A 12,356-nucleotide genomic window follows, 5' to 3' on the forward strand; every position below is an offset into this window, starting at 1 on the left:
CCTCTCGTCGAGCTCTCCTGTCGCAGTTAGTACCCTCGCACGAGTCAGAGCTCGAGGATAGTTTTGACTTTTAGGAATAGAGAGTGAAAAGAAAAGAGAACGAAGAGGAAAGACCCTCCTAGGCGCCTGTCGGATCACTGAAGCAACAAAGTACTGTGATACCAAACCTTAAAGCAGGAGCAGTGACGGGGACAAACAAAAATCTGCTTTGGACTGAATATAATTAAGCAGTATTCCGCCAAAAGGACAGGTCTTTGGAGGTCATTTCAATCAAAATCTTCACCTGCTTTATACTGTTTCTTTCTCCTCTCCCTACTCAATATGATTTAGCTCTGCCATGTTTCCCCTCTCGCGGTAAAATTCTGAAGAGAGAGAGAGAGAGGGAGAGGAAAAGTACATTAAAACCAAAAAAAAATGGCCTTTTTTGATGCTCCCTGTTCTCTTCTTCCTTGGATTACTGTATTGTTTCACGTCATAATCACTCTTCATCTTGCTCTCTCGTCCCCATGTAGGGAGAGAGGAAAGAGGAGATCACCCGGCAGCTACTCACCTACAAAACCCATTTTGCTCAAATCTTGAAAAGAACATATACAAGACCCATTTTTTCTTCTTCGACCTTTGGGCATTGTCATTGATGATCTCCGCCTCACCTACCCATATACATGAAGAATCTCTATCTGGCCCTTGACAATGTCAAATTTGCCGAAGTGCCACGTTGTTGAGGTCCAAGAGTGTCACATTTCAGATGAGGAGCAGAGAGCTTGCTGCTCCAATGAGTCTGGCTCTGAGATTGAAGGTGTCGGTGCTGCATCTGAGAAAGACAGGTCGTCCTCTGCATCAGAGTGCTCTGTGGGGGTGGATCTTGAGGATGGGGGTCCCGAGATCAAGGCGCATTTGGCAAACGTGGAGAGAGATTGCAGGATTTGCCATCTGAGCTTGGATGCCACAAATCAAGAATCTGGGGTGGCCATTGAGTTGGGCTGTTCTTGCAAGGATGACTTGGCTGCTGCCCATAAGCTCTGTGCTGAGGCTTGGTTCAAGATAAAGGGTAACAAGTAAGTGCATTAAAAGAGACTTGATTTTTCTCCTCTTTTTTCGGGTAGTTTCCCTCGTTTATGTTCTTGAAGTGGAAGCCTTTATTTCTGAATTATGATTAATTATGCCTGTTTTAGAGTCTTCAATGTGAGTCTGAGTCATGTGTTGGCTGCTGGTAACGCAGGAGATGGTTTATGCATTTGTTTAATTCTGGATAATGGGGTTGTGTTGCAAGGAGGTTCTCTTTCTGGTTATGACCTCTAGGTGCAATGACCTTCTATATTTAGGCTTCCCTTCATCACAAAAGCGTGGTAATACTTGATACCATGCTGGGGACTGACCGACCTTATGTTAGAATGTAAGAACATGAATGTGAATGAAAAGATGATGCCAAAACAAGAATGTTGAATCGGACAAAATGAAAGCATGTTTTGTACATTTTCTGCAACATGCAAGCTCATATAAGAGTATGTTCTTTGCTTTGCCACCCCAATTTAATGGATTTCTTGATTACTCATTTGGTGCAGTTTTAAGCTTCCTATGAAGGTTTTTCTTTAATACGTCATTGTTAACTGATATTTATTTGAACAATTTCTCAAAGTTCCCTGGCAAAATACATCAGACGATCATCTTATAATCCTTGAATCGTGGCAGAGTAACCGTATTCTTCCAGCATAGTTTTAGCTAGACCACCACCAAGGTTCAGATAAAAACTGTGATGTGTTGTTGAAACTCTGCATAAATCAAGTTCTAAAGGAACCTTCCCTGGTAGGATAACTGATTCAAAGGAATCCTATTTTAAAGAGCAAATCTTTCTTCTCAAGTCTCGAGTAAGTTATAACTGGAAGTGCCAGAAGTGTTTGTGACCATACTCAATTTTTTATCAAATTGACTTTGAAGTACCTGGGTCTTGTAATAGACCTTTGGTCATGCTCAGTCAGGTATGAACAATTAAGTTTTTGTCATTCTTAGATGACCTGTAATTAGAGATAAGTATTGATGGAGAACCTGCTAAATTGTTTGAATTAGTGATGCCTGCACTAATGTATTTCATTCCTTTAGCACTATAAAGGCCGACTTCTTTCTCTTCCTCTTTGAGCCAGAAATTTATAACACCTCGTTTTAGTGAGATGCAATGTAGAGCTTATTTCCACATTTTGTTTGTTTCAACAAACTCAAGCGTGTTGAGTTCTCACTTGTTAACTTCATCAAACTTGGTTCATTGAACTAATGCAGTAAAATCTGTACTTACACCAGCTATTATACCTTTATCTATGCTGACTTACTTTCAAAATATCATCCTTAAGCTAGAATGATGGTCATCTAGTCGAAAAATCTTTCAATTTCTCTTAAGAATTTTTGTGGTGCGATCCAATTTTGAGTTGCAAATAACTGTAATTAGTTCTCTTTTTTAACCAGAGGGTTTCGCCTTCTGACTTAAGGAACTTCTTTAAGAGAAGTAATTTGTATGTTTGCTAAATCTCAAATCTTTTGCTTCTCCAGAGGACCTCTTTTGCAGTCTTCTTTTGACGGAACTCACAATAATTGCTATTATTGGGCTTTTCTTGGAAGATTGATGTGTGTGGTAGCAGCCAAAACGAGAATCGTGCATTAACCTTTTCCCTGCTTAAAACAAAGAACAAAGAATGCTTTATGAAGAAAAAGTTCTCTTCAGTGAAAGTCTCTGCTCAAGAAAAAAAGTATCAAAGACCTAGTTAGGAGAGGGTCTAGGCATCAACAAATGCATCTGCATCATTTTGTTTGCCATGCTGAAATTGGAGAATTTGAGTAAAAATTTCATCAATAATCTGGCACTAAAAGTGCGAAGCTCTCCAGTTGACATGTTTAACTATTGACTCAAGTAAAGCAGGTTCTTCACTCCAACCTCAAGATATATGGCCAGCCATATGTTCATATTCCCAGGAAGGTGCCAAGCTCGTCTAAAATACATTTTTGATAGGCATTTTGCTAGTGAGTGAATGAGGACTAGTCCAACATTAACATCCTCATCTTCTAGACAATTTATAGCCATGTGTGTGCTCTGCAAATTGTTGTAGGTTGAGAAAAAGGTTTTTGAGCAGCATTCAAGTACAACATTCATCATTAAGATAAGGGCATTGCCCCTACTAGAAGAATCCATGAATCCCTTCATCACTACTTTGAGTCTCAGCTTTCTTACTGTTTTGTATCAATGCCGCTATTGTGCTATAAGAACTGCTGGTTATGCTTCCTTCAGAATTATTCCAGCTATTTTTCTCCTGGTTTGACCAATCGCTATTCAAATCTCAGAGTTTGTGAGATCTGTGGATCGACTGCACGTAACGTGACTGGTGCTAATGAGGCTGAGTTGATGGAGCAGTGGAACGAGGCAAGTGATGCAGCCACCACCCCAGCAGTGACTGCTCCGCCGCCTGTGCAACCCACAGAGACAAGGAACTTCTGGCAGGGCCACCGCTTTCTGAACTTTCTCCTTGCTTGCATGGTCTTTGCTTTTGTTATCTCTTGGCTATTCCACTTCAACATACCCTCTTAATTAGGGACAAATGACATGATTCTGTGTGTTGCCGAAGATGAAGGTACACATGCCACCACTTGAAGCATTCATTCAGCTACATTCTTAGTACGTCTTGTCAAATGTGCTATATCATCCGGAGCGAGCTTCATTTACCGTGATAATATATACCCACTTATGTCTCATGTTCAACCGACTGTCATGTAAAGCAAGTTCTATTGTCGATGCTTTGATCTGTGTGAACGAAACATGATATATTTTTGGTAGTTCTATGTGATTTGCACCTGTTTTATATCCTGATGTTTCTCTGATTTTAGTTTTCTCTCTGCTCGCAGAAGTTCTGCTTCTTTAGGAACTCCATAACAGAAAAACTTAGTATATCGTCGTTACTCAAATAGAAATGGGAAGGTGTTTGGCCTGACGAGAGAATTTTCCCACTCTTTTCTGTGACTGATAGACAGTTTTGAAATTTCAGTTTACTGCTTCCCATGCTTATTGCTTTAGACTGCAGCAAGTACCATATAGATGGCCAACGTTCAGAATGATGTCGGTCTTCTGCTCCATTTCCTACATGAGCACAGTTACTGTCGTGGGAAAATGCCGACATGTTTGGAGTTAATATTTGATGCATACTTACAAATGAATGCAACAGCAAGTCCATCCTTAACATCGTTAAACATCTTCATCCTTAGGTCAATGATGTTTGCTTATTCATCACTGCATTTTAAAGTTGCATTTGGGTGCCATTCGATCAAATGCTCTTCCTCATCACAGCACCAGTGGCAATACGATCTTGAGTCATTACATACAAGAAGCCGCGATATCTTGTTGCGTGTTCAGGTCACTGCTCGAGAGTATATTTGATTGCAGTCCCGCCGATTGTCCTGGAGTTAGGACATTTTGTTCCTTCTGTACATCTCGTTATTGTGCATGCATTTACTACATCAAGGCCTGTTTGTCATCCTGACATGCCTGTGGTGTGGCCATAACGTTGAGCCTTTATGCTCTCTACTTCCCTTGGCGAATGCTTCATCGAATGTTCTGCAAATTTGTGACCTGTTATAAATATAGGTGACGGTAATTTTTTGAAATATGCTGGTAGATTTTGCTTTCCCGCCAGTATCTTTCGAAGCATGTCCATAAATTTTGGATTTGCGGAGTCGTCCCGCATGATCGATATTGCACCCTATTGAAATGAGAACCGGTGCAGTACAAGGTTACAGCTGAGTCTAGTTACATGCAGAGGCAACCTTTCTGGTCATGAGATGACTTGGAATCATACTTTCGAAGGACACATACGATTCAATTATTTATGTAGGTACTGTTTAAATAAACACGACGCATCTCATCATACGGCACAGTTCTATAACCGGGAGAACTAATTAGCCCAATTGGTTATAGAATTGTGCCGTTAGGCATGGCTTATCAGCTGTGGGATTTTCACCCACTCCATATCATGCCGGGCAAGGGACAGGGATTGGTTACCCCATGCTAGCCCAGTCATAGCCTGTGTTTCCACAAACGCAGTGTTTCTAGAATTGGTTACCCACCTTCACTATCTATGGACCCCCAAATTCTCGGCCTATATCTAACCATCCGGCCGAGAGGATGGGATTCAAGTACGGGGTCACCCACCCCAGGGCGGTTCTCCCGCCTTTACCTCCATGAGTAATTTAAGGACTTGCTCAGGTCCAAGTTTTATGAGATATTATCCCAGCCACTATATTTTTTTAGGCGTGGGAGCTGCCTTTACCCTCCTTAATTTTTTATGGTCGGGGGCCCCTGTAAGGATAGGGCAACCCTGCCTTGTTCAGCTGGTACCACACCAAGGAAAGTCTTCCCAAGGATACCTCGTCATTACTAGGGGAGCAGTTTAAGGACCTGGTCAGGTCCGTAAACCGAGGGTACTGACCGAACCTGTTGGTTATGGAACAGTGCCGTAAGGCATGTTCAGCCAACAGAGGGTATTTCACCCTCACTTATTCACGATAGGCGAGGGACAGGGATTGGTTATCCCATGCCAGCCTAGTCGTAGCCTGGATTGCTCTAGACATGGTGTTTACATTCACCACCATAAGCCCCCCAAATTCTCTGTCGATGTTTTACCGACTGAGAGGCTGGGGAAGGCAAGTACGAAATCTCCCACCCCAGGGCGGTTCTCAAGTCCAAATTCCGCTATACCACTTAAGTTAATTCATTTTGTAACTTTATAGATTGGGCAAAATTGGATTGTGGAGTGATAATAAAACAGAATGACAATGCAAAAAAGTTACATTTTATTATAGAGATAATGACACAAATGATCCTAAACTTTAGTTTAATGCGCAAATGTGACCCATAAATTTTTAATTTATTCAATGTGGTTTGTAAATTTTTTGTATTTGTCCAATTTAGTCCATAAATTATATGAAAATGATCGATATTATCCTTCCATTAGTTCAAATTCAGAGACGATATTAAAATTTTCATATAATTCAAGAATTAATTTAAACATATACCAAAAGTTCAGAAATCAAATTAAACAAATTGAAAATTCAAGAATCACATGTATATATTGAGCTACGGTTCAATGATGACATTGAGTAAAATAAACCACATTGTATATTACGTCAAAGTTTAAGAATTATTTGAGTCATTTTTTGTTTATTTCACCAGGAAGAGGGAAAAAAAGAGAAAATTCTTGTTTTGGCATTACTCGCTTTATTAATCGATGCACGTACGTGCAGGCCTCGTGGGGCATATAAACTGTATCACACAGGCTACTGATAATTCAATTTATTTCGATGAATGAATGATTGGTTCATTAAATTAACCTTTTCTCCATATGCCCGTCCACGTGTTGTTGTCCCAACTTTTCAGATGAAGTAGAATTATCTTTTTATCAGTGACCATTGCTATGCGACATAATGCCATGTGAAGCATCACGGGACATTCAGACCATACTATTATATATATATATATATATATATATATATATAAATAGTTAGATATATCGATCGCTAATCCTAATTTATTTTTATAGAAAAGTATAGAAAACATTCTCTCAACTTTGGGTTTGAATTCTTACACTTTGTAGTTTGTACCTCTCGGATTTCGAAAAGAAAGACAGACGGTTTGCATTCTCATCTCTATAAGTAACATTTAGTTCTTCCATGATGCAAAATGTATGAGTTTTTTTTTTTTTTTTTTTTTTGATGTCTGTTCATAATTTTATGTTTTGAAAAATAGGGGATACAAAATATAGGTTTTGAAATAAGGAGATGTAAAGGGTGAATTAAATGACCGTCGCACAGTAGGTCCATAACATGCAATTTTCCCCTATTGTCGCATTTCCACGACCCCAAGTCAAACTCACCCTCCCTAGTTGATCAGCCTTGTGATTTACAAAACAGATTTATCTTAAGACACAAGTTGCCATTTGAAGATTGTATAAATCGATGGCGAATGGATATAACCTTAAGACCCAATCTTGCTTGTCCAGTTGTGTTGCTTCGAACGGTCAGCAACAGCATCCCTCGAAGTAATCTGTTGAATGAACGAAAATCCGAGGCATTTGACTTCGCCTCCTCTATGACATACTTCGTTTGATCTTTATACGAAAATTAAAGTATGGAATGGCCATACCCTTTGTAAGCAAGAATAAAAAACATTACATCGAATGTCCAATTCAAAAGTTTCTGGTAATAAAATATGTGGTGCCGGGGTTTTGCGTTATTGTGATCTGTTTTTGGTAATCCTTTCGTATTAAGTGGTAGGTGATTGGGTTGGGTTATGATGTAGGTGTCATGTAGTTAGCTGTACCTTTGAAGATTATGACCTTAGAGTGAGAATTTTCCTCCTTTCTCCCGTTTTTATCATGACATTCTTAACTTGCCAAGAGAATATTCACTTACAATCCATTTGACCAAACATGACTCACGCACATATGTATTTGATGTTTTGTAACAAAGTAACTTAAGTCATTGAAATTGCAAGAGGAAATCACATTATGTTCTTTGTGCACCCATTCTCAAACCACAAGAAAGGACAAAGAAATCAATGTGAAGCCGTACCCTTCATGTAAACTGGATTCTCGGGTCATTTTTCAATGAGTGACGAAGCATAACGACAAATATACCTTCAACTTGTTTTGTGCATATGGGTAATCATCAATTTCCTATCAATGTATGACCAAAAGTAAAAAAATTTCCCTATCAATGAGAGCAACGTGTAGATTTACGAACTTTCTTGCGAAATCGAAGACTTTGCTAGCACAATTCAACCCACATGACCAATTCAATGCCAAGATGAAACTATAAAGAAATCTATAATTGGCAATCTTTATTATTTCACGACTCCACTAATAGTCAATCCCAAATCAAAAGTATCCATGCTTGCATATAAATAAATAAATAAATAAATAAATATATATATATATATATATATATATATATATATATATATATATATATATATATATATATATATATAGCGATTGAGAATATTAAAATAAAATGTGTAAACTAAGCAAACACCAAAGGAAATAGAAAAAAAAAAAAAAAAAAAAAAAGAGGACGAACTGAATATACCCCCAACGTGCATGGCATGATTGGCGACATCAATCACTCGACCCTCCTTTGTCCTCACTTCAATTAAAATTCGGTGGAGGCGAAACCTCCGTTCGGCACTTTAATCAAACACCTTTGAAAACTTGGCAAAGATTATTCTTTTTTTTTATTATTTCCATTTTTTCCCCTAAGTAAACGACAAATTAGCATTTAATTTATTGAAGATAATCCTACGGACGAGAGGCACCGCAATCGAGTGCCTGTCCATGGCCCCAACCACCGAACCGGGCCGCACGCTCCGGCTACGGCCGCCGACATTTCGATCTGTCGTCGAATTCGTTGCTTTTTCTTTTTGAGAAAGGCAAAAAGTCGACTGATATTTTTATTTTAATTGTTTTTAGCTGTTATTTTCTTTTTCGTTCGATGGTTTTTTTTTCCTTTTTTCTGTCTTTAATAAAGTAATTTGGTGGGGGTTTGGATATGATATGCCACTGTCCAAGGTAACATACACCATCCCCCTGCCCACCCCCACCTCATACTTTGTGCTTCCTTCATTCATTTCGAATCCAATTATGATTTACGAACTTTAAGATTTACTCGATTACGACGAAAAAGAAAAGAGCTTTAAATTATTTTTGGTGACTCATCCCATTTTCTGTGAGTGGTTTTTAATATTCTTTTATGCATTTGTTTATTGCAATGAAAAGTTATATAGGCTCCTTTTGCAAATCAAGTCACTTTTAATTTGGCCTGATTCTCCACCAAAAAAAAAATCTCAATTGGTCCAATTGCAATTTTGCCTCAAACCCTTTTTTGATCTAACACAAAGAAAAATCACCAACTTTCACTTTATTTCCTACTTTACCTCACATCCAAAAATCATCGTTAGATTTCTTTAAAGGTAATCAATATCACGAGGCTGTTGTTGTTTTCGTACGAGAATGAGAGTACTAGAAAAGACACAAGGCATGAGTTTCGATAATGAACCGTTAGTTGGCCCTAAAGTTGATGGTTTTGAGGAAGCTAATGACAACTTTTGGACGTAGGGGTGGATTTGGGACTATAGTGACTAGTGAGAGTTCATAATTTTCTTTTTAAGACTAAAAAGAAAAATGTTCGAGGCAAAATTAGGATTAGACTTAAAATAGTGATTTTTTTAGGGAATTAAGCGCCCCCCCCCTTTTTTTCTTATGCATTATCTTTAATCCTTTCTACATGGGAACCCTAAATGTCCCATGGCAATAAGTCAAGGGAAGAAGCATCTAATGTTTGTTGAATTGGTAAAAATAAATCAAACTTTGTAGGCGTGTAGTCGTGTCCGAACTACAACTAATTTCAGAGAGAGACAAAAGCAAACTTCAACCACGACGGGAGCCGGTGCGTGTGTACGCCCTGACTTTTTTGATGAGCTTTGGAATTAATCGCGTTTAATGCGCCTCCTGATTATAGGAAAAGTCGGATTTTCCGTGGGAAACTCTCCGTAAAAGGTCTCTCATGATAAAAGCGTTTCAAAGTCACCATATTTGGAAAAAAAAAACAAACAAAAAAAAAATCACCATCCGACATCCGCCATTTGATTTTTTCTTCTCCCCTAACCTCACGTAGTCAGGATGCTATCTTCTCTGGGAAAAAATGATATTTGTATTTGTATGTAAACGGGTCGGGCACGAGAATGGATTATATGTGTCATTGTCCCGATCTGATCCACCTATTTGACGACCCTACTTTTTTCTATGAGACTATGTTTACTCGAGATTGAAAGCTGTGACCAGAGTTATCGGATTATTTATCAAAAACTATTTTTTTGATGATTGTATTAATGAGAGCCCTAAGTCGCTCAAGATAAAATGTTTCAAAGTCAACATCCTAAGTTGGCCGCTTGGTTTTTTCTTCTCCTCTAACCTCTCGTAGTCAAGATGCTATCTTCATCAAGAAAAAAGATATTTGTATTATGCATGTAAATGGGTCAGGCACGGGAACGGGTTAAATGTGTCGATTTTTCAATTCGATCTTATCCACCCATTTGACAACCTTACTTTTTCCTATGAGATTATGTTCACTCCAGATTGAAGGCCGTGACCAGAGTTATTGAATTATTTATCTTTTAAGATTTTTTTTTTGACAGTTGTGTTAATAAGAGTCCAAAGTTTCTCAAGATGAAGTGTTTCAAAAAGACCATCTCAAATTGGCCGCTTGGTTTTTCCTTCTCCTCAAACCTCACATAGTCAAGATGTGATCTTCTCTGGGAAAAAAGATATTTGTTTTGTATTTAAATGGCTTGGGCACGGGAACGAGTTAAATGGATCGATTTATAAATCCGATCCGATCCGATCCAATCATTTGACAACCTTAATTTTTCTTATGCGATTATGTTCATTCCAGATTGAAGGTTGTGGCCAGAGTTATTGACTTTTATATCTTCTAAGATTTTCTTTTTTTGTTGCTGATAATCATGTTAATGAGAGTCCAAAGTCTCTCAAGATTTCAAAGTGACCATCCAAAATTGACCGCTTGTTTTTCCTTCTTCTCTAACCTCACATAGTCAAGATGTGATCTTTTCCTGAAAAAAGATATTTGCATGTAAATGGGTGGGTACGGAAAAGGGATTAGATGAGTTGTTTGGGATCGGACCATTTACGATCCGATGACGGCCCTACTTTTTTCCTACAAGATTATGTTCACTTGAGATTGAAAGTAATGACCAAAGTTATCGAATTATTTGTCTTCTAAGAATGCTTTATGAGAGTTTGTGCAAACGAGAGTCCTAAGATATTAATTAAGTACATATTGTGAGAAAAAATTTGATCGATCTTAATAGATATGATCACGGATATAATCACGGAGATAATTACTATTTTAAACAGTTGGAGAAAGTACATTAGGAGAAACAAACTTTTCACCATCTTTTTTTTTTTTTTTTGGGGGGGGGGGGTCGGTAACGTTTCACCATCTCAAGACCCCTCGCTTTGAGGGAATAAATCTTCGATAAAAGATACAAGTGGATTTGCAAATTAGGCAATTGCTTGAAACCACATCTGTCTAAGTAAACTCAACATGTCCTCCACCACAAAAGTATTCGCTGAAAAATAAAATACCTGCCTTTTATTGAAAAACACAATAAATAAAAAATAAATAAATAACACAAGAGCAAATAAAAATACCATTTTTAGCACGAGAGAGTCATACACAAAATAAAGATATTCATTTTTTTTTTCTAAATTTAGGTCGAGTGAGGAAATTAGAAAAGCGTGTTCCATGATAATTTTGCTAGATGTCTATGTTTATTAAAACTTACGTTTGGCTATTTATAAATGTTCATTGCATGGTTTACTTAAAATGGTATGGCAAAAAAAAGTTAATTACGGGGCAAAAATAGTCCCATCCCTTCTTGGCTTAAACTCTCGGGAGTTCCGTTTGCATGTGTATATGGAGAGACCTCTTGAGTCTTAATTCTCTCATCTAGAAAGTCTAATATTCAATCAAATTCTCGGAAATTTCCATCGTGACCACTTTAGAATCCCCATAAATGTGACTTCACTAATTTGACTTACCCATCATAATGGATAACAATAATTCAAATTTTAGAACTTAAGGAAAGATACGAATGACTTTAAACTAAGGTAAGATATAAAAAGAGATACCCTTCGTTAAGTGTAATCTAATTGCTGGAAAAAGTAAATTATCTTCATCTCTCGAATAGATTAATCAAATCACGAGAACACACACGAATAAATACGCAACCAGTTCTCGTAAAATGTCATCGGTGGAAAGATCGAATGCGAGATATCATGTTCCGTAATGAATCCTATATCTACCTCGATGCTTAACCCTGCCGGCATAAGAGATTATTTTAATGTTAGTACTTGCTCAATGAAACCAAACTGAGAGAAAATAAAAATTTGTGAAACAGCAGATATTGACAGAACATGATTCGTCAACCGACCGAGGACATAACCAGAACTGAGCCTATGCAAGAGCTTCAGTTTCACATGAACTTGGATTTATCTGGGTTTTCGAATTAAATTCAGCTCATGCATCATTCATTAATCCCATTCTTTGATTAATCTCAATTAATCAATTAACTATTAGAGAGAGAGAGAGAGAGAATTAAGTTGTGTCTGCAAAGAGCGTGCCAACACGACATAAACTGAAGCTCGGCACGTTCGGGGAGGGCCATGGTCGGTTGGTGCAATCCCTCTCTTTCTCTCTCTCTCCGCCTCACCATCTTCTCACTCTAAACCCCCCAACCTTTTTCCCTTCCC

At 38.0% G+C, this 12,356-nt stretch overlaps 1 protein-coding gene across 1 annotated transcript; it reads left to right on the forward strand.

The window, feature by feature from the left end:
* Positions 1-438: 438 nt before the first annotated feature.
* Positions 439-3,843, forward strand: LOC104421121 (hypothetical protein). The gene is made up of 2 exons (XM_010032965.3): positions 439-1,055; positions 3,325-3,843. The coding sequence occupies exons 1-2, from the start codon at positions 691-693 to the stop codon at positions 3,566-3,568; spliced, it is 609 nt and encodes a 202-aa protein (XP_010031267.1). The 5' UTR covers positions 439-690; the 3' UTR covers positions 3,569-3,843.
* Positions 3,844-12,356: the final 8,513 nt, after the last annotated feature.

This window comes from Eucalyptus grandis, chromosome 1 (assembly GCF_016545825.1).
Source record: "Eucalyptus grandis isolate ANBG69807.140 chromosome 1, ASM1654582v1, whole genome shotgun sequence".
NCBI classification, from domain to species: domain Eukaryota; kingdom Viridiplantae; phylum Streptophyta; class Magnoliopsida; order Myrtales; family Myrtaceae; genus Eucalyptus; species Eucalyptus grandis.

Coding starts and splice junctions, on each gene's coding strand:
- LOC104421121 (XM_010032965.3), top strand. CDS start 691: ATGTCAAATTTGCCGAAGTGCCACGTTGTTGAGGTCCAAGAGTGTCAC. Junction 1,056..3,324: donor TTCAAGATAAAGGGTAACAA/GTAAGTGCATTA, acceptor TTCAAATCTCAG/AGTTTGTGAGATCTGTGGAT.